Source organism: Lepidochelys olivacea (assembly GCF_965140295.1).
Source record: "Lepidochelys olivacea isolate rLepOli2 genome assembly, chromosome: 8".
Taxonomy (NCBI): Eukaryota; Metazoa; Chordata; order Testudines; family Cheloniidae; genus Lepidochelys; species Lepidochelys olivacea.
This window is the reverse complement of record NC_140418.1, coordinates 79,213,607-79,236,091: the sequence shown is the minus strand read 5'-3', so window position 1 is coordinate 79,236,091 and position 22,485 is coordinate 79,213,607. Positions and strand designations below refer to the sequence as shown.

The following is a 22,485-nucleotide window of genomic DNA, read 5'->3' as shown; positions in this document are numbered from 1 at the left end:
TATCACAGAGTCATTTGCAATGCTCTGATCCACTACAGAAAACTGTTAAAGGCAGATACCCAGTAACTCACTAGTTACCACAAGATTAGGTTCCAGGCTTTGGTAATTTAAGATCTTCTGAAATTATGGTTTAGGAAGTCTCCATATGGAGTCCAAAATAAAAACTTCATAGCAAAGCTTTCCTTTAAAGTCTTCCCAAGTGGGGCTCTGAAAGGAGCTGGCAGGCTATCCTTTAAATGTGGAAACAATCACCGCATTTTAAATATTTAAAAGCCGATCAGACAGCTTTTATATTTTGTTACATTTTTTCAGGCATATTTTACAAATACCTGTCCTCTGGCTTTCAAGCTATAGAGCACACATACCATTCTGTTCTTCTGTCCTTTCTGCCCAACTTACTGATGATCAACAATTCTACTTTAATTATTTACTGTTTTGTGCATAACTAATGTACAATGAACACCCAACCCACCCAGAAACAAAGCCTCCCTTAAAAGAAAATGTAATCAGTACAATTAAACTAATGTGATTCTTTGGATAGGGTTGCTTTTATCATCCCTCAAGGAGATGACTTTGATCTATGGTAGGTACATAATTGTAGGTGACATAACATTCATGTCTCCTCAGCTCTGGCTTTTCCTCAGAATCCTATCATTTGAAATCAGAAGATATATGGCCATGAATCTGACTTATTATGAGAATAACTACAGTTCAGGGAGGAACAGATAACTTTTCCTTACATGCCCACCCAAAAAAAGGAAGATAAAATATGCAAACCATTTTCCAAAGCAACCTCCAGTAGATTTGGTCTTACTGTGTCTATCTTCTACTACATCACATATATGCCAGGGAAAACATTGTCTTGATTTGTGTCATGTGCAGCACGGATCCATCAAACTCAGAAGCTGTATTTGGGTAGCTGATAATGTACAATTGTGTCCACTGGGGGCGGGGGGAGGTTCCAGATATTACTGGACTTCACAATAGCATCAAGAGGGCAGGCATGCAGATTCTGGTTTTTAAACACACAGGTCTCTCACATTCATAGGTACTAGAACTAGGGGTGCTTGAAGTGATTTCCATCAGATACAGTGTTTACAGTTTGGTTCAGTGGCTCTCAGCACCCGCACTGTACAAATGATTCCAGCACCCCTGCTCACATTACTGACAGAAAACAATAAATATGATCCCTTCATGCTGATAGCAGCTGTCTCGTTGCTGAATGCTCCTGATTAAATTGCACTGAAATTAAAATAAAAACCATTGACGGTGACCTAGCCAACTCTCATTTTTGCACAATATCACATTTTCTGTCATACTTCTGAGAACTGTATAAAAGGAGGACAAAAACCAAAATGCTTGCCGGTTTTCTCAGTGTTATAGCACAAAAGTTACACGTCTGGCTACAAATGGCCATTCTGGATTAAACAGCATTCCAAGCGTAAGGAGCAATGTATTACAGCCCATACAATGTTCTCTTCTAAATTTTCATTACAGCAGGATGGATAATATGCCTACCTGCCTGACCCTCCATTGCAGAGAAAAATAAAATACGAAGAAGCAATGTTTCCTCAAGTACACCCTTGACAAACACATATAGCCAATTAATGTCATTGCTGTTTTTCAATTTACTTTTCATTTGTGGAAAGTTGCCACATTCTTTAATGAAGCCCAAACTTGAAGCAGCAATTTATCTAAAACAGCTAAAACATTTTATTTGGAGTAAAATAACATTTTAATTAACATAATATTGTAGTGACTAGTCCTCTGATGCATGAGTTTTGGAAATGTGATACCTGTAAATTCAAATATTTGCATAATAGACAACCGAAAAATATATGGTCATATTTACATTACGTTGTGTAAACTAATCACTATCGCCAGCGATGATAAGAGTGTTGCAACAGTTATTTGTGCCAAATCATGCAATAATTTGTAAACAAAGAACGACAATTTCACACAGCTGCTAGTGAGTATAAGTCTTTAAAACAATGACTTGTTTAAATAAGTGACTTGCCCTTCCATTCACCAGTAAGTGGTATAGATTTCACAGTACATTAGTTCACATCGTCTTTTTAAATTATTAATTTATTCTTAACAGGTCAACACAGGAAGCACAAGGTTTGCTGTTATGGCTTAATTGAGTGCTTACACTAAGTAGTTTATTTCATAGTCATAGCATTAATAATTTTATCAAAAAGGTACTCTTGTAATGTGCCACCCCTGCTGCCAGTATCAGGCTTTTCAGAAAGGTAGGTTTGAAATAAGGTGCGAAATACTTGCTCCTCCTAGTGAGATAATGCTTATCTATCCTGACAATGGGCAAAACGCTGCAGAACAATGTGTCTAGAATAGAATTACAGGTGATTAGATTTCTGAGCACAGATATTCAAGTTATCCGAGAGCAGGTACTGATTACGCCTTGCATGGCTTGAGCTATTTGTTCTAGCTATCCAGGTTCTCATAGTGCACCCATCGCTGTGCTATCACTGCAATAACGAATAACAAAGTGCCTTGTGCAGGAGCAGAGATTTTGGTGGTCAATTTCCCGCGGACAGATCAGCCACTACCTGTGTTTGACAGTCAAGGTACAATAGTCAACGGTTGGGCTTTTCAAAGCAGTGCCGGGGGGGACCTAGGTCCATAGCTCCCTTCCAATGTAATACCAGGGGAATATTACAGACCCACCCCGCCCCGGCCTGGATTTGAAAGTTTCAGCCACTGTCATAGGGGAATTGGGTGAAATGCTGGCCCCACTGGCGCCAGTGGGTGTTTTGCCAGTGACTTCACTGCGGGCTCGACTTGCCCCGGAGAGGTCCCCAGCACATCCCACTCCCCGAGCAGCCGCAGCCCCCGCCCGGTCCCCGCGGAGCTGCGGCCGGCCAGGGCTGGACTCCGCGCGGCCCCTGCCCAGAGGGACTTTCCGCAGCTGGGCTCGCGGCTCCGGCAGCCCAGCCCGGCCGCGGCACCCCCCACCCCCGTCAGCTACTCACCGCCGGCCACCTGCTGGGTGCAGTCGCCGTCCCGCTTGCCCCGCTGGTGGGAGCCCGGCGTCTGCCCGCCCCGGCATCCCGCGAAAGGGGCGGGGGCAGGACAGGCGGGGGCCGCCTGCCCGCGCAGCGCCAGGCGAGTTTGGCAGCAGCGCCCGGCTCCGGCCGAGGGCGTGAGCTGGCTGCGCTCACCCCTCGCAGCCCGGCCCCGCCGGCGGGGCTGGCTGCCCAGGCAGGGGAGGCGAGGGGAGTTAACCCTTGGGGCGCTGCCCACGCCTGCTCTCTAGGAGCGCTGCAGGAGCCCGTGGGCTGCCCGGCCCGCGGAAGCGCTGGGCGTTCGACACAGCTCTGGTGGGAGGGCGGGAAACGCTGCGCCTCCTCTAGCGGCCACGGGCATTGCACTGGGCAGATGCCCCCTCACCGGGGCCTTCCAGCCAGGCCTGGCGGCCTCCCCCAGCTCCTTTCCCACCACGGCCACCTTCCGTGATGCTTTTCCGTCCCTGCCCCGTCCTGCAGCAACTCCCAAGCCAAGAGGAGTATCCAAAGCCCAGCCTTCCCTGCAGGGGGGTGGGGAAGGTGGGCAGGGCCTGATATTTCCTCAGGAAAGACCCCAGGATCTGGCTTAGGGAAAATAGCACTGAGGGTGACATTCTGCTTTTGGACATTTGCTTGGAACAGCCATTAATATCAATGGGATTGAGCCTTCACAAGAGAGGTCAGAATCACTGAGCCCAAATTAAGGGACTACTGATAAATGGTGGTGCCATTGCCTATCTCCCAGACCACCGTGGCAATATGTGGAAGTGGGAAAGTAATCATAGAATATCAGGGTTGGAAGGGACCTCAGGAGGTCATCTAGTCCAACCCCCTGCTCAAAGCAGGACCAATCCCCAATTTTTGACCCAAATGGCCCCCTCAAGGATTGAACCCACAACCCTGGGTTTAGCAGGCCAATGCTCAAACCACTGAGCTATCCCTCCCGCTACTTATTGTAGTTGTTGAATCACATTTATCATGCTATCTACCTAACTTTACCCACAATATTAGGTAATTCATTGTTCTCTAATCATTTCTCCTTGACTTAAACAAACACTTCAGGCATAAACTGGCTTAACTAAGGAAGGCAGCAGCTAAATGGTATTTTAAAACTGTGCTGTTTTCATGCTTTCAGAGGACAAGGCAAAAATTAATGCAGCCAAAGGATCTGTGATGCACCTACTGTTGTTACACTTCTAAATGCAAACGTTTAAGTGACCTTCTAGTGACATCAGATGACCATTCTGAATGTGGACATAAGGGCATCTTATATTTTTTTCCAAAATGTTGTTATTAAAGGCCCCCTGTCTGAATGAATTCCCTGTGCATCACTCAGCATAACATCTTGGTAGGGTGTGCGGGGGAGTGGAGGGGGTTGTTACAAATGCTTCAACCCTTTATGACTATACAGAATAATTAAAAAAAAATGTGAGATGCTTGATTGTCCCTCCCCCTGCCCAATTGCTCAAATGTCTGATAAACATTGGCTTCACTCTGGCAAAAAAGTACATGGCTTTTTTCCCTAAAATGTTGTGTAATTCCCCAAATGGAAGCACACTGGGACATGAGGAGGTAGGTTTCTATTTTAGTGGGTTTCTTTTCTGTTCCATTTGCTATTGTGTATGTGCAGTGGAGGCTAAAGTGATCTGAATTGTTTGGTGAAACTGACTCTTAGGTGTGCACTCTGAGCCAGTTTACAGCAGCAGGTAATGATCAGAATGTATTTGATTCAAAACAGGAGGCAGCTCTGCCTGCTCAGAGGAGGCAGCATGGTTTATGAATTGTGAAGTGTGGGGTAGTGGCTGAATTGCAGGAATACTTTCAAAAATGCTGCCTTCTTTAAGTTTTGAGGCCTGAGACGCTTTGGATGTGGGTACTTCAAGATTAAGAAGTCATTATTATTTAGACCTGGCTTATAATTAGCCTGTGGAACTCATCACCACAATACACTATTGAGTCCATCTGGTACTGATCTCTGTCAAAGACAAGTTATCAAACCACTGGTCTGATCCCATATGGCAGTTAGTGACAATACATGAAGCCAAACTTATCAGGAATACTAAAGATGGTGAATGTTAAATTTACCAGTAATGGAGCAGATTGGAGTTATTTTCTTCTGCATCGTTCCTGCGTGCACTGCTTTGGAGAACCAGTGACAGATAATATCTGCACAACACAGAAGTGGAAGCAACAGAAACACATACAGGAAGCTAAGTAAAATATGAAGTACGCAAAAGCATTACTCTGGTTCCCCAAAAACTCAGTGATGTGAAAAATGTCTGCAAGGATATCAGCTACACTTATGAGAAACCAAAACCTCCATTACCAGTTAGCTTTGAAAACCACAACTTCACATTTTTACAGAACTGTGGGCATGACTATTTCCATCCATCTTGGACCTCCGTGGCCAATTATCTGTTTGCAAAGGGTTTTGTGTGCTCACAGATCAAATGCCATAAAATAATAAACATGTCTGTTGACACCTGGAAGGGTATTTGTTTTATAAGTGCCTCATCTTTCTTTTCTCACTGACTAAATTTTTACTGGGAACCACAAACTTTGTTTCTCGCCCCCTTTTTTGCCATTGCTTCTCCAGAGTTTTGTTTTTAATGAGCAAAAGAATATATTAAAAAGAAACTTGACAAAGAGTAAGTTTTAAAATCCATACACAAGATAGAAAATTGGGAAAATCTTTCATTCCTGACCCCACTCATAGCAACATCTTTCTGCCCAATTCATTTAGTCACAGCATAGTCCAGCATAATGGATAAATTATCATCCTGGCAGCAGATTTGATGCCAGACACTAGCTGTTGGTTTTTGGGAATAAAATGGGCAAGAAGAGCATTGGCACAGCTACAGTGTTTTAAGTGTAGACCTGCCCTCCGTATATGGGCACTAGTGAGACTGATGCTGGAGTACTATGCACAGTGATTGTGTTCACACACTAAAAAGGATGTTGAAGAAATTGGAGAGGGTGCAGCATGGAGCCACAAAAATGTTTCAAGGGCTGGAGAAAATGTCTTACAGTAAGAGACAAAGAGCTCTATCTGCTTAGTTTATCAAAAAGAAAATTGAGAGGTGACTTGATTACCATGTACAAGAACCTTCAGGAGAAGAAAATACCAATACTAAAGAGCCCTTTAGTACTACCAATCAGTTAAAGGCCTCACAAATACCAATGGCTGGAAACTGAAACCAGACAAATTCACTGGTACAAATAATTAATATTGTTCTGATATTTAATCGCCTTCAAACTTCCAAGGGAAGTGGTGGACTGTCTGTCTCTTGATGTCTTCACATCAAGACTGGATGCTTTTCTGGAAAATATGCTTTAGCCAGACAAGTTATTGGGCTCCATACAGGGGTAACTGGGTGAAATGTAATAGCCTGTGATATACAGGAGGTCAGATTAGATCATCTAACAGTCCCTTCTGGCCTTGAATTACAGTAACTCCTCGCTTAACGTTGTAGTTATGTTCCTGAAAAATACTACTTTAAGCGAAACGATGTTAAGTGAATCCAATTTCCCTGTAAGAATTAATGTAAATGGGTGGGGGGTTAGGTTCCAGGGAAATTTTTTTCACTAGACAAGAGACTATATTTTTATTTACACACACACACACACACACACACACACACACACACACACACACAGAGTATAAGTTTTAAACAAACAATTTAATACTATACACAGCAATGATGATTGTGAAGCTTGGTTGAGGTGGTGGAGTCAGAGCGTGGGATATTTCCCAGGGAATGCCTTACTGCCAAATGATGAATTCGCACTGAGCTGAGACCTCAAGGGTTAACACATTGTCGTTAATGTAGTCTCACACGCCAGAAGGCGGCACAAACAGAGAGAGGAGATTCAGCATGGCAGTGGCTGCAAATATTCCCTGTGGAAACTGAACGTGATGATGAACCCATGCTATCCCACTGGAGCGCACCCCTCCCTCCCCTTTCCAAAGTGCTGGCGGGGCAGGGGGGAGGCTGAGTGTGAGAGAGAGAGAGACAGACACACCGTAGGTGTGTGTGTATAAATATATACTATATATAAAACAGAGAGAGACAGAGACATGGTGTGTGTGTGTGAGAGAGAGAGGCGCGCATTTCCCCTTTAAGTACTCTGACCCCACTCTAAGTACACTGCCTTTTTAAGTAGAACAGCAAATTGAGACAGCAGCTGCTGCCAGCAAGCTCCCTCCATCCTGAGCCCTGTTGTGTCATCTGTAGAGATGGGGTAAAGAAGCGGGGAGAGGAGGCACACTGACATTAGCACCCCTCTTCCCTGCACTTGCACAGCAAGCAGGAGGCTCAGGGAACAGCTCCAAGGCAGAGGGCAGGAGCAGCACATGGCAGTGAGGGGAGGGACAGCTGCACTGCTGGCAACTGATAGCCTGCTGGGTGGCTGCTGCACAGGGAACTTAGGGGAGCGGATAGGTGGGCCGCCTGGTTCCAAGCACCCATCAGCTAGCTGCATCGGGTTGCTCTTCCTACATGCAGTGGACAAAGCAGGCAGCTGCCAAACGATGTTATAAGGGAGCATTGCACAACTTTAAATGAGCATGTTCTCTAATTGATCAGCAATGAAACAATGTTAACTGGGACTTAAGTGAGGAGTAACAGTATCAATCTGTGAACCCGCACATCTGTTTTCTGCTTTTGTCTATTTAGGCCCTGATTCTGCATTACGATCCAAATTGACGGATTGTTGAACCCATATGGGGGCCTCACTGACTTTGATGAGGCTCTGTACCGATCACAGTCAGGGCTTGGATTGAGAGTTATTTGGGACAGTGATTGTGCCTTCCTAAAATGGTGATTTTTTTTTTTGATTTTTTAAAAATAATGTAAAAAGTGCCCACATATTCAGTAATAACAAACACTACAGCAACCTGATTAAATTAAGACTTCATGGTCTAGATTCAGATCTACGTGCTTTTGCAAATATATCCAGGGATAAAGAAACACTGGGAGAGAAAGTAGGTCAATTAGTGAGGAGGATGCAGTTCATGACTACACTGATTGACATACTGAACTGTTTATTTTTTGTTAGTAGACACAAGTTTGGGCAATTAAGAAGGGCAAAAAAAGACCTTGTAAAAATAGCTATTGATAAAAAGTAGTTAAGGGAACATGAAAAAGTTGAATATATAAAGAAGTAGGTCAAGATTTCATGCAGCATAGGCTAAGGGGCTCTACTAACAAAACCAACAAGTATTGTTATTAATATTAGTTATTTCTGAAGCCTTTTGGAGGACTGGGAAAATACAATACAGATGCTCAAGAAGAGAGAAGAGGAGCGATCCTAGCAATTTCCATGTGGTAAAGTTCACTTCAATATTATGTGAAATTACATCTGTAAAATCTGATAGAGTAAGGGCAGCACGAGCAATAATCACTCACCCAGATTGAGCAATATGTAGAAAACTGGACGTTTAATATGTGTTTGATGAAAAATGCCACCCCTATTTTTAGAATATAATTTCTGAAAACACAAAGCCCTGGTATTAGTTCTATCAGTAGTTTGGGGCTTTATTATGATCTATTATTTGTATTTTGGTAGCACGTAAGAGCCCCTACCATGGACCAGGACCCCATTGTGCTAAGGACTGTACAACAGAATGAAGAGACGGTCCCTACTCCAGAGAGCTTACAATCCAAGTAAATTCTCCCCCCACCCCACCCCACCCATGTTACACCAATGCATCTGTCTCTTTTTCCAGAATCAGCAAAGTACGGGGTCTAAATTAAAATTTAAAAAGCAGGGCTTGGGGGCCAAAGAAATCTGGGAGTTTGCTCATGTAAGACATAAGATGAATGTGGAAGTTTACACAAAAGCTGCCAGTTCTATAGTCCACCCTGCTGAAGTCAAAACGAAAGAGCAGAGCATTCATTTGCAGCATGAAGGCATCTTCCTTCTCAGAAAGGCGAGGAATTGGGAGATTTTAAAGAAAATGATTGTTTACAGCCCATGTAAATTGTGCTCTGCTCCCAAAAATGTCATGATTCATGACCAATCACCACTGAGACATTAATATAGGTTAATTCTAATTAAAAGGTCCCATTTACACCTGTGCCATCAGCATAGAACTTGAGGTAATACAGCAAGCACCACATAAAGACTCTAAATCTGGGCACATACATTCATTGTCCACCAGGTCAACCCAACACTTCATTGTAGATAGTGTAATACCTGTGCATGATGCAGTGAGCTAAAAAGTTTAATTCTCTCTTGCTGATATTTGTAGATCACCAATCACCGTGGTATCTAGGCACTAGCTTTCAGTGCTACCACTGCCCTTCCTTGCTTTGGAGTGTGTGTCAAACCCTATGTATTTCTTTAACTTTCATTAATTTATTTTTTTCTAAGTAACATCTCAATAGCTTTGGAATAATGTTACCTTGCTTGTTAATGGATGAGAGTAACTTTCTTGCTGTTTCAGGTTCATCAGCATTTTACTTCTACATTATGATGACCTCATCCATTATATTTTATTCCTAGAAGTGCACTTAAAAAAACCCCCAAAACCAATAATGCTAAACCACATCATCAAATGTCAAATGCAGACTCTTACTAAACCAGGAATTTAGAAAGTTGCTGTTCTTCTTAGCTACGCACTGCCCTGCACCTCCCTCCCTGACCTGGAACAATTAAATATTGATACCTCCACCTTGTCGCCCCACCCACAGACACCTAGAGAAACCCATCACTTCATCCTGCTTCGCAACCATCATTGTACTCACCTGCCAGCCAAGGCCACTGGAGACTGCAGAAGTTACTGTTAACACCTCTTCAATATTTACCCCACCACTGCTGGAGAATAAGACCTTGTCTGCAAAGGAAACTTTTTCAGTATAATCTAAAGGTTTGAATTTAAACTGACAGTTATTCTGGTATAACTCTGTTGACACCCTTAGGCCAGGTCCATACTGGAAGCACTTTGCTGGCATAGTACACCAATATCCATATCCAGGCAAAACCTGCTAAGCACAGGGCTGGCCTTGGTAAGATTATCATGAGGGCTGCTGCCCTGCAATTAAAGGTGGTGGTGTCACACACACACACACAGCCTGCAAAGGACTGCTTTAAATATTGGCCTTGTGGTTTTCAGTTCTTTATGATGTATAAAGAAGGCCCAACAACAAAATAACAAAATTATGATTCTGTGTGGCTTTCTTACCTTAAACTCAGGAATATGAAGTCTGGTCTTTGCTGGCAGACCACTGGAAGGTAGAAAGGACATTTATTGAGGGCTCTGAACACTGTCATTGAAGGGCTGCAGGTGTTACGCTTCCTATATTTAAAGTGCTAATCATGACAAATGGGTGTTACAATGAAGTTTGACATAGTATGGCTAATAATCCCTTCCCCCACCAAACAGTTTAGTTTATACCCTCCTGGCTCTTGTGCTGCAACTCTTGCACTACTGTTCTAGCCATCAGAGTCTGCCAAAGACAGGAGCTGAATTTCTAATATAAAAAGCAGCACAAAAAAGGATTTATTTTTCAGAAACTCACCCTTTTGCTACTTCTCGATGCCTTAAAATGTACCACAATCAGGCACAAGCCAGGTTTTTTGTTCCTTTTCAGGACATTCTAAAAGTAAGGTATGAAATACTATTAATTTGAATAATTTCTCTCTCAAAGGCAGGAATATGTCCAGTACCAGCCTACGGGTCTCCCCAGTCCACCATGACAGAGCCAAAAAACCCCCTTTGTTTGTTTGTTATATTTATGTACTTACAAGAGATGCACGGAAGGCAGCCAACCATCCAGGGCAATCCAAGTATCGGGAGCTTGGTGGGAAAAGGTCGAGAGTCAGGAGTAGGAGAAGGGTCTGGTGTGCCAGATGAGTTGAGGAGCACAAGCAGGGAAGTAGCGGGAGTGATAAGAGGGGGCTTGGAGACCAGCGCTATCACATATTAGGATCACTTCACCCACTTTATATGGCAACAACCGTCATCAGTAGCACAACAAATGGATCAGGTTTTTTTTATTCAGTCTTTAAATGCCAAAGATGTATTAGAAAGTTATATACAATTTGACATTGCCTTCTCTAACAAATTGATAGTAACGTATATATTTAAAAAAAACAAAAACCCTACCAAAACCAAAAACACCACACATGCTGCTCCCCATTGGGAAAGGATGAGAAAATCACCACCACATGACAGACATATGGCATGTTACTTAATGCTCTACTGCAATGCTCTCATTCTATGGCAGCGGTTCTCAAGCTATGGGTCGGGACTCCAAAGTGGGTCGCAACCCAGTTTTAATGGGGTCACCAGGGCTGGCGTTAGTCTTGCCGAGTCCTGGGGCTAAAGCTTCGGCCCTGGGTGGTGGGGCTCAGGTTACAGGCCTCCCACCTGGGGCTGAAGCCCTTGGCCCCCCTGCCCAGGGCGGCAGGGTGCAGGCAGGCTTAGGCTTCGGTCCCCACTCCTGGGGCCATGTAGTAATTTTTGTTGTCAGAAGGGGTGACAGTGGTGCAGTGACGTTCTCTGTTCTATGGTGATGAGCATGGTATAAGAGCCTACAGGGGATAGACCAGCAAAGCATTCAGGATTTTGTTTATGCTCATTTTCAAACCCTCCTTGCCTTTCTCTCTCCTTCCACCCCACAACCAAGAGCCCAGGGATGCTCAGCATCCTCAGCACTTATGGATTATGTAGCTCAGTGCAAGGCCCAGCTGCGAATGCTGTAGCAACAGGGTTAGCTCCCACAGCTTGAGAGAGTTCTTTCGGGAGTGCCAGCCTGCAGCTTAGGAGGAACAGTACTTAGCTTTATGTAGCACATTCCATATTCACCATTTCCCTAAGGTGCTTTGCAGAGCGAGGAATAAAGTTAATAAATCAATCTATTTTCTTAACTCCAGTAGTGGGTTTGCCATCGGAGCATCCATCAGTTAGAACCTGGGTTCAGACCATCACGGCTGTCATTCATTTTCTACCAACATTAGATTGTAAGCTATTTCCAGGAGGGGCAGTAGCTCAAATCCAGTTTACAGGAGTAAATCCAGAGCAACTCTAGAGAAATCAAGGGAGTTCACTCCAGTTACACAACACAACTGAGCACAGAATTTACCGTGTACCGCCTCACATGGTATGTTCATAAAGTGCTGTGCAAGTTACCAGTAATTCAAGAAATAAGAAAACAGGTTTGGTTTGATTTTTTGGCAACACATCTTGCAGGACCACCATCTTGGTACAAAGGAACACATATGTTCAGGGATGGTTTAATCAAGGTGCTTCTGCTGGAAAACGTGGGGTCTCGGCTGCCCAGCCCCAGAATTAATATATGCATCACTTAACAGTCTCAGCAGAGTTTCATCCTTCGTCTGACAACTATTTGTAAATAAATCACAGCCAAAATTTCCTCTTAACTCGCTAGACCATATTTAAAGGCTCTCACCAAGACATGAGTTACAGTCAAACAAAATATGGATAAACATTGTGTTTGAGATTTTTAACAGTAACTAGAAGTTCCATACACTGAATACTGATTTTAGCACTTCTTTATGGAGATTTTTTAGTAAAAAAGCTTTTTAATGCAGAGGATGGTATGTCTAACTGGGGGAGACAGCTTCATAGTAAAGTGCCCATTGCCTATAAAACATTTCATTTTTTATAGCATCTTTTATCCAAGGCTCTCAAAGAGTGTTTTACAAATGCTTCTAGGGGTCTCAATGCTCCCGTTACATCAGATATAAGCACTTTCCTTCCCACTGGGAAAGAGGACCTAAGGTCAATAGCAGAGCCAAGAATAGAAATGCAGAAAACCCAAGTCTCAGTTTGTTGCTCTGATCACCAGAGCACACAGTCTTCCTAACTTGTGACTAACCACCTTTGCCATCAGGCACTGTATGCTTGCTCAGATTAATCAAGACGCTTGAAGCAGTAATCCATCTCATCTGATGACCGTGGTTACAACCAAGATTTTCAAAAGTGAGTAGTGATTCTGAATGCTTCAATTTTGGGGTTCCAGACTTGAAACACCTTAAGAAACCTGATTTGCAGAAAGTGCTGAGCACCCCCCCCTCAGAAAATCAGGCTGTTTTAAGGGGTCTCAGGTTGGGCACTCATATCAACACAAAATCACCAACCACTTGAAAATCTTGGCCTGTATGAACAGTCTTTGAATTTGCCACTATATATTCTCCTTCTCTCAACCTGTGCTTGGAATAGAAACATCAGTAAATCAGTGCCCCAAGTAATGTACTTTTAAAAGGGATTTATTCAGTATGGAACTACCATGTCAAACTTGAAGGGTAAACTAGGCAGAAATTAGGTGAGTTTTCATTAAAAAGTTATCCCTTGTGTGATATCTGTGCTGACAGCTTACATTCACATCATATGTGACTTATTTGCCAATAAGTAATGTGATGAAGTACCCAAACGAATATACTATGTGTCTATCACACACACTGAAGATTTTTTATATAATGGAGTAAGCCCACCGCCAGAAGACAAAGGAAGTGGGCAACTACAAATTGCTTTTGTTTTGTACAAACAAACTGGTAGGCAAGTTTAGCGATATATAAATGGCTTAACAATTAAATCAATCAATTTAACGCACATGAAGACAATTATTTTGCATTTTTGTACAGCTCTGCATTACACAAATTTATTTCAAGCAACTGAATCATGTTTTATGTCAAATAGGAATTACAATCTCCATTTCCAATACATCACTTTAAATGAATGACCTGAAACACCCCTTACCAATAACTGCAATATTCAACATTCTACTTAAAAACAAGTGTGTTTAATCCTTTTTAAATATGTTCCTTAATATAAATATTTAAGAATCAGAAGATTAGTTTGGGGCCTGATCTGAAGAAGGTGCTGAGCAAACGACAGCTCCCACAGACAGTGTCTCTCAGGTTCAGGCCTCAGACAGTAGAACACAGAGTGGGAATGGTCATCAGTTCATCATTCTAGTCCAAAGAAAGGTAGCTTTTGAATTTCCAATGTGGTCACCCAGCTGACACCAACCATTAGCAGCTTTTTGCCCTGCTCGCCTTCCCAAACTATTGAAGTAAATAGGATCATAATGTTTACAAGGAAATAGCCCCAAATGACAGATCTTCTTGAAATCTGGGGGGCTGTTTTTCCACAGCTGTTTGTTCCTTCTGAACATTCTTGAGCAGTGAATTTCAGCAGGAGGTTGTCAGTTAATAAGTATCAAGTTGTCATCACTTCCTCGTCTGTAAAAAGGGGGCAGAAAAAAAAAAAAAAAGAAGTTGGTATTTTTAAATTCTGTACTTAATAAGGACAACATAAAATCCTTGGTATATTTAAAGTTAACCATGCTGAATTTCCCCTCTCTCTCTTTGATGATTAAGGAGGATCTACCTATACTCCTTGCCTTTATGACACTCTCAGAAAAAGGAAACAGGTTTTTTATGGATTGGCCTTTTGCAAGAAAACCGAATATGCTAAGTACCCATGAAATCAATTTGGTCCCAGTAATTTACTGTGGTCACTAGCAACCTCTGATTAGCCTGAAGTCACAGCACCTTATTTGTTCATTCATCAGCCAGATGGATGTTCAGGGAAACAGAAAGTGCTAAAAGTGACTAAGCTGCACAACTGAGACAACAGATCCACCAGTCCGAACTTGTTGTACCATTTAGGGCTCCCCTGACTGACATGCTCAGCTAAAGACGTGTGGAGGCGTATAGTTTAAGAAAATATGCCCTTCACTGGGCAGCAGTACTGTAAGTCTGCCCATCCTGGTAAATGCAGCAACATGCCTTGCTCCCTACCTCCAGGGCAGGAGATAATCCCCCTCGTACCCTGTTGCAATTTGTAATTTCCTACTTCAGCGCCCCAGCGCCCAGCTCCAACTAGTTTCTACTAACCAACAGCAAACCAGTGCACTGGAAATGCTGGGACGCCAAGGAACCCAAGTCTCTGAGCACAAAAGAAGTGCCAGGTTTCAACCCAGCTGCAGGTCTCCTGCTGAGGAAGCTGAACTCGTTTCCTTCTTTCAGCGAACAGTTCGTTAAGGAGAAAAGGATCTAGAAGCTTGCTTGCAGCCTGCGAGAGTAGGTTTGAAGCTGCACTTAAGTTCACCGTACCTCCCACCTTTGAAGTGTCCACAGCAACTATCTGGAGATTTAGGTGTTCTTTTATTCCCCTCTCCCTCTCAAGCCAGCAGTTTTTCCTCAACTAAAAGACACTTCAGCCTCAGCCCGGGGCACAGCAAAAGCAGAAAGCTGTGGCTCACAAGAACCTTACTGTACAAGATCCATTGTTATAGATTTAGGAACACAAGATTGGCCACACTAGTTTGGGTCAGTTGATCACCCAGTTCTGCTACACTCCTCACATGACACCATGCCCTCAGGCTCCATCTGCCTCCAACCCTGCTGTGTATAAACCTCAATGCCATTGCCACCAATGCTACAGCTGTCAATGCCAGCAGGCAGCAATCCACAGCCATCTACCTACCACTTTAACAGGGATTAAGAGGTGGGAGTGAGCTCAATACTATAGGATGAATGGTCCCTACTCCTCTTTTTCCCCACCGAGAGAGAACATGACAGCCTGCTACTGGCCCCTTAACCCCTATAGGAGTCTGAACCGGATGAAATGCCTTCCAGTCCCATCCACATGGTCCCAACACAGGCCCTGCTCATAAATGATGGGCACTTCCAGGCAGTTCAGTGGAAGTGACCAAGGTTCTCAGGGAAATGCTCCCATTAAAACTAGAGGGGAGATAGCTGGAAATAGTTTCATCAGACAAATCTCAAGGTTTGGGATGGGGGATGGGTCACTTAAAATGAAAGAACAAGTTCTCTCTTGCTCCTTTCTACTGCTACCTGCCAACAGGTCTCCCACATGGAAGTCAAGGTGGTCTTGGAGCCTAGCTTTGCTCCTAACAGTTTTCAGTGCTTCCCTGACCTGATCAGCACAACTCACTCCTTTAGAAATATTAATGATGCTATTTAGCTCTTATATAGCGTTTTTCATCCGTAGGTCTCCAAGGGCTTTATAAAGATTACAGCCAAACTCAAAAAGGTATCTTTCCCTGCCCCCTCCCCTTAACAAATTCGCTATTTTCTAATGCTAAATACAACAGAAAGGGATAAATATATTTAAGAGTCTGAACATGCTATAGTTAGATTTCTGGGCGTGCCTACCATAGTGAAACCCATACTTTCCAACGGACAGCTAACCTCATGGGTACTTATGAGAATTACATAGCTCATGGAATCACACTGCCATACTGACCTCCTACAACAGCAGATGAAAGGCATGGAAGCCTGTGGTTCTTTGCTATAGTCTGTGCTACTGCATTCTTTAAGGAATTCATGAAGATCTGTTACTGGAAAGCCGTTTTGCTGGTATTTCTGAAAAACAGGACACCTTATTTCCAGTGCATGAAAAAACCATTCCTTTTGTCATTGCTCGAAACCTGCCTCCATTCCACACTGCTCTCCCACACTTTTATCAGCTTTAACATCTAGATTAATAGTTGAATCAACCGTCACTACTGCAGCAAACAAAGTGAGGCAAGGAGAGTGTGGTCGTGGGAACAGAAGAATGAGCTAAAGGAAACTTACATTGAAAAAAGAAAAGACACTGTTCAGTTATTTCTTTTCGCAGGTTACTTGCATAACCATCCAGTTCATTCCTGCGTGGTTCTATTTAACTGTTTTTATGTTGACTTTTTTCTCCTACATAGTCACCATAAATGAGTGAGTTCTCCATAAATTAAAAATCCCAAGCTCTAAAGACCAACAGATTTGAAGCAGAGATAAACAGCAGCCACTTAGAAGTTTAGTCAACATTTTCATTCAGAGAAACTGCTATATAAAACAGATAAATCAACCTATTCTTCTCTGGGAAGTTTTGGGAAAATTCTATGGCCTGTGTTATACAGGACGTCAGACTAGATGATCACAATGGTCCCTTCTGGCCTTGGAATACTGAGCAGCTTCTCCTTTAAACCATTGGATCCACCTGAGATGATTAGGCAAGGGGAGAGAGAGAAAACAGAAGTGATCTCACTTTGAATATCAACAAAATTACTGCAATCCTATACCGAGAAACTTGCAAAACAGAGTCCTTGGTCAGCTGGATAGTTGTGGTCCAAATACTGCCACTAACAATTTACCACTATGCTGCACATGTATTCCCATGAGAACTAAAACAAAGAGACAAACAGCCAAAGGCCAGTTACTGAATGCAGCCTTCTCACTGGTCACTCTAACCCCCAGGACTTAAGTATATAGAAATACAAGTGACTACAAATGTAAAGAAAATACTGATGGAAGGCAAGAATGCAGGGAAGAAATCTAGAGAAGGGGATGTTTTTAATTCCACTCCATCTTTCACCGGAACTGGATAGAGTGGTTCCAGATCGCAGTTCATTAGTACTAGACTCAGTGGGTCTCTTTCATACCATGCACTCTACTAATTATCGAGCCAGTAATTTCTGTGAAGCACAGGGAGCAGAGGTATTCAAATCTGTACTGCTAAACAATTTTAACTGAACTGGTTACCCCCTTGCCTCCTTCTCCCCCAGCAGTGTTAACAGACATCTTTCAAACATCACTCTCTCCTGGCCTCAACGAGACTTTTTGATACTGCAGGAACACTCTTGCACTCCATGAAAGAATTCTCTAGCTGTAAGCAACTGCATTCAATGATTTTAAGCTTAATATACCTCCCTGCGTCCCACTCAAGTCACTATTCTGACCCAAATGTAATACAGCCAGTAGAATAGATTGTGGGAATTTGGGGGGGAAGGGGGAGTTTTCCAAACTAATGCCTGGATGGAAATCACTTAAGGGAAATTCTCTTCTATTTTTTACCAGATCTTAAGCTAAAAGCTTTGAATATCTTTACCATACATCATAATCAGTCAACATCTGAAGAGAGCTTCCATTTGTCCAGCTTTATGGTTTAAACTAACATGAAATGCTAAATAATTGATTAGAAGAAAAATATCACAAAAGACAAAATGATTTACCTTTATGGTGTCATAAGAGTCTGTAATGAGTGCAATAAAAAGGCTGAGGATCATGTATATAAATAGGCTAATGAAGGAATACAGATATAATCGACTGAACAGCCACACCAAGGTGCTCTTCTGCTGGATTTGAGCAAATGTTGCAAACATGTCATCACCATTGACCAAAGAAAACAGACATTCAGCAACTGTGTTCAGATCTTCAAACTAGACAATATTGAAAGATTAACATTAGAACCCGACCACCACATACAGTCAGGTTAAGGGAAATAAAGACAGACATTTTCATTAACAGTTTTCCCACAAATTTTTTACCCACAGCCACTACTCTCCTGCCCCCACCTCCCCAAAAAACCTCCCACAACCACAATCTCTCTCTTTTGTGTATTTCGTACATATAAGACTGGCATGATCATTTGGCTTGGGAGGCAGAGAATTCCTTTTCCATCTGTACCTGAGTGTTTTGCATTGGCATCAGTTGTAGGAAAGGTGCCAAGGGGTAAAAGCATCTAACAAACAACCACCACTAATGTTTAATGCTTTCATTAAAGGATCTCAAATTACACTATGCATGCGGGAAAGTATGCCCAATTTAGAGATGAGAAAATTAAGGCAGAGAGAGATTAAGTGACCTAGGTCACACAGTGAGTATGTGACAGAGCTGGGAACAGAATCCAGGTCTTCTGATCCCCAGACTCTTCTTATTCTTTCAATAAAATATTTTAAAATCCCCTTCCAGCAGCACATTGGTAAAGATCAGTTTCGTTTTTTCTGCACTTGGGAGAAATAGGACATAAGTGGAGCCACTACAGTTCCTCTAGCCTTTCTGTGGCGAAATTAGAGACCATACTTCTCTTTAACAAAAATACCGATATTTGAAAGAATATCCTCCAGCTATTATTATCTCATTCCATTATTTGGTGAAGGGGTTGGGGATTATCTTGCAAATGATCAGGTACATTTGAACCCAAATTTAGGTTTTATTGATAAAAGGTTTTCTAAATCCCAGTATAGCAGCAAGAAAGAGAGTTATGGCAAATGGTAAAGATTTTATTCAGTGGGTTAGGGTGCTAACGGCCCTTCACAGCAATAGCTAAAGACAGTGCGAGCAGGTTCAGGCCTTATATCAAGCTCCACTAGGCCATCTCCAATTTTGCCTTTTCACTTTGCCTTATCCAACTCTACCTACTATCAAAACCGCCCATAGTTTCACATTTTCTGGGTCCAAAAAGAATGCTGGGTAGTCCAGAAACCCAAAGTAAACAGCATTTATGTCAGGCATTCAGAGTAGCTGGCTGATGCCATGTCAAAACATGTCTTCAGAGAAGATCAAATGCTATATATGGGCAATTCCCATATGACCTATGAGGAATGGTTGAAGAAAATTGGGCATGTTTAGTATAGAGAAAAGGCGGCTAAAGGGGACGTAACGGTCTTCAATATGTAAAACATTGTTATACAGTGAGCAATTGTTCCCCAGGTCCACTGAAGGTAAGACAAGAAATAATCTGGTTAATATGCAGCAGGGGATATTTAGGTTGGATATTAGGAAAATCTTTCTAACTATGAAGGATAGTTAAGCACTTGAACAAGTTATCTAGGGAGGTTGTGGAATCCCCATCACTGGAGGTTTTTAAGAACAGGTTAGACAAACATGCGCCAGGAACGATCTATGTATATCTGGTCCTGCCTTAGCGCAGTGGGGGCAGCAGGAGGACTAGATGACCTCTTGAGGTCTCTTCCAGTCCTACATTTCTAGGATTATGTATTCTATGAAGTGTGGGGAAGGAGTAAGACAAATTTGCTGTAAGGGATAATAGGAAAGGGTGATTTTAGAATACGAGTGGTCCAATACACTGCCATCTAGAGATCCATGTTCAGCTCTCTTGCTTCTGAGCTGGCAGGGCTGCTCAACAAACCATCTCGCAAAAGAAACAGCTAAGAAGGCTTCACCTTGCTCATGGTCACTCCTTGTAGTTGTCACATGGAAAGGGCAGAATCCAGCTCTTCTCTGCTGAACAGAGATTCTCTAGTACATGAGGCCTGAGAGAGGCTGGGTAGAAATAGAAGGGTAACCCTTGGGATTTTGAAACTCTTCATGAAAAAATTCAGAGGGAATCTGTAGAGTACTTTTCCCCACCCAATTCCAAGTGGCAAGGTCTGTAGCTGACGTAGTAGACGGTAGCTGATTCAATATGACTTGTGGGAGGACTGTCCCGTTTCTCTTACTTCTTTACTACTTACCAATCCTCCTTTAATTTTAAAAATAATCATCTACTACTCACTGCTTCACATGAAGTTGCTTGCCTGCATATCCTACCTTTGCACTACACTTCAGGAGACAGAAAATGTAACTGACAAGCACGGAGTACTGCTTCTGGGAGTGTCAAGTTGGTGGAACATGAAACTAGTACAACCACTAGACAGCATTAAGGGATTTTGAGCACAAAGCTTGCAGTGGCCCTCTTGGTTAGTTAGTATGTATGAGACTCAAGTCATTCCTACTTTGGGCTGCAGTTTGGAGCATTCAGAACAGAATGGGAGCATCCTCCTTTCAATTCTGCTCAGTCTGCGGTACATGCAGTCAGTCAGTTGCCACAAAAACACACGATAAAGCAAGTGCCTATAATAGGCTGTTCTATACAGTACAATACTGCCATCTAGTGAGATTTGGGGCAAGTTGCTAGAGCCTCAAACAAAATGAGCTGAGCCCTAACATTTAATGACAAGAAAATCATACAAGACAAAGTTTTGACAACACAGTCAAACATCTCATTGACTATTCTTTCACTTACTCAAATCATTAGATGCTTGCTACTTGCCATTTAGGGTAAAAGTGATATTTACAACAACATGTCAGCTAAAAGTGACAGGTCCCCAGAATATAATCTGAGGGATGTATAGGGTATTATGGGATTTCTGCAGGAAATTCTAAAAGCTTTTAAGAAGTATTCGGTCATCAATTAAAATGCATTAAGAGCAAAGGATAAATAAATGTAACTTTTTTATGTTTGAGAAATCAAAGTTAAAGGTTTGTGTTGTTGCACTAATTTCATCATATTGCACATACTCCAGTCAAGAATGAAAACCAGTATAGACATTTCTTATTACTAATGAGCATTAGTAAATATGCAAATTCTAAATGTTCATAACACCAGTCTCTCTTCTCTAAACTTGAACTGTTGTTCTTTCCTGTGCGAAGAGCTTTATAAAAACATGCTAAAGCCTTTAGCTTCCCACATTTTTGAATTACGCAGGCACAAAAATTTAGTTTGGAATATAGGGAAAAAAGATGTAATATTTTGCATCTCCATTGAAAAAGAAAAAAACCACAAGTGATTTTGATTAAAAACTTTCCAGTTCACCCTACATTTGGGTCAAGATCAACTTTGCCAAGTTTCACCCAGAGGGGAAGGTTTGGCAAAAGCTATGAGCAATACAAAACCCTGCTGAGGCAACACAGGGATCAAAAGTATCAGTACGCAGGCTATGGTAGAGCGCTCACCATTGACAGTAGTGCTGAAGCCACACCAGCACTAGAACAACAGTGGGGGAATTTCTGAAAATCCTCAGTGTAGTGTTTGGAAAGGCAGTGAGAGTTTAACATATAAAACTTAAAGCTGTTATGGCTTCATAACGAAGGCTGAGTTATGTTTTACACTTAAGCAGCAGGAGTATCTTCCCCCAAATGATAGCACTTACTCCGAGTATGGAATGATTATATATGCACATTTAGAAGAGCTTACATACCTTTTCATGATAAGGCCCTAATACAATCCAGCCACAGAATGTATAGCCAAGATATATCATCCCAGCACAACAACAAAATCTTAGAACTTTCGGTAATGATGCTTGCATTGTTAAAATGAGCACCTGCAAAGGGTTGGGGGAGAAGGAGAAAGAGGACAAGACACACATTAAAGAAATTAGAATAAAAACAACAGAACAAAAATAAGCTGAAACTATTGAATATTTGATTCTAGGCTTACATTGTATGTCTGGAAATATCCTAAGTATCGGATGACTCCAACCCAAACAAACAAAGTCGATGTTCCAAGTAAGATGCTGCAAACATCATAACTTGTGAGGTTCTGAGGAATGCCAAATAAAAATAAAAAAGCAGGTGAGTGAAGTAACACCTGTTGATAGGTATCAGAGTTTATGACTATGCAGGTAAAGAATGATACATGGAAATTTTTTAGGTCAGATTTTAAAATTTCAGTGGCTTCAGTTGAATTCTAATGCCTAATGGACACAGCCACATAACACCAAGTCAATATGGTTGCTCAGGAGAGGTGACTTATACAGAGAAGCCGTGGTATTGTGGAGATGGGAAAAAGGTGCACAATGATATAAAGAAATTTGCATGAAGCCTGCAAGCACTGTGTGGATTTCACTTTGGTTATAACAGGCAGTTTTGAAATTAAGTTCTCAAGGAAGTTCATTGTTTGCTACTTTTAATCATATGGCAA

At 42.2% G+C, this 22,485-nt stretch overlaps 2 protein-coding genes across 3 annotated transcripts in view; both read right to left on the bottom strand.

Moving 5' to 3' along the window:
• LPAR3 (lysophosphatidic acid receptor 3) overlaps positions 1–3,522 on the bottom strand; it is a 37,660-nt gene extending 34,138 nt beyond the window's left edge. Inside the window, exon 1 of one of the 2 annotated variants that reach the window (XM_084637802.1) lies at positions 2,994–3,522. The gene's annotated coding sequence lies outside the window, so the exon portion shown is untranslated. The remainder of the gene's footprint in view (positions 1–2,993) is intronic. The other variant, XM_084637803.1, reaches the window with a different exon arrangement.
• Positions 3,523–12,550: 9,028 nt separating this feature from the next.
• Positions 12,551–22,485, bottom strand: part of MCOLN2 (mucolipin TRP cation channel 2) — a 45,539-nt gene continuing 35,604 nt past the window's right edge. The window contains exons 10-14 of the mRNA XM_084635664.1: positions 22,003–22,104; positions 21,764–21,886; positions 18,014–18,220; positions 16,270–16,388; positions 12,551–14,237 (exon numbers count right to left, since the gene is read on the bottom strand). Coding sequence (XP_084491790.1) covers positions 14,201–14,237; positions 16,270–16,388; positions 18,014–18,220; positions 21,764–21,886; positions 22,003–22,104 — 588 coding nt within the window. The 3' untranslated portion in view covers positions 12,551–14,200. The remainder of the gene's footprint in view (positions 14,238–16,269; positions 16,389–18,013; positions 18,221–21,763; positions 21,887–22,002; positions 22,105–22,485) is intronic.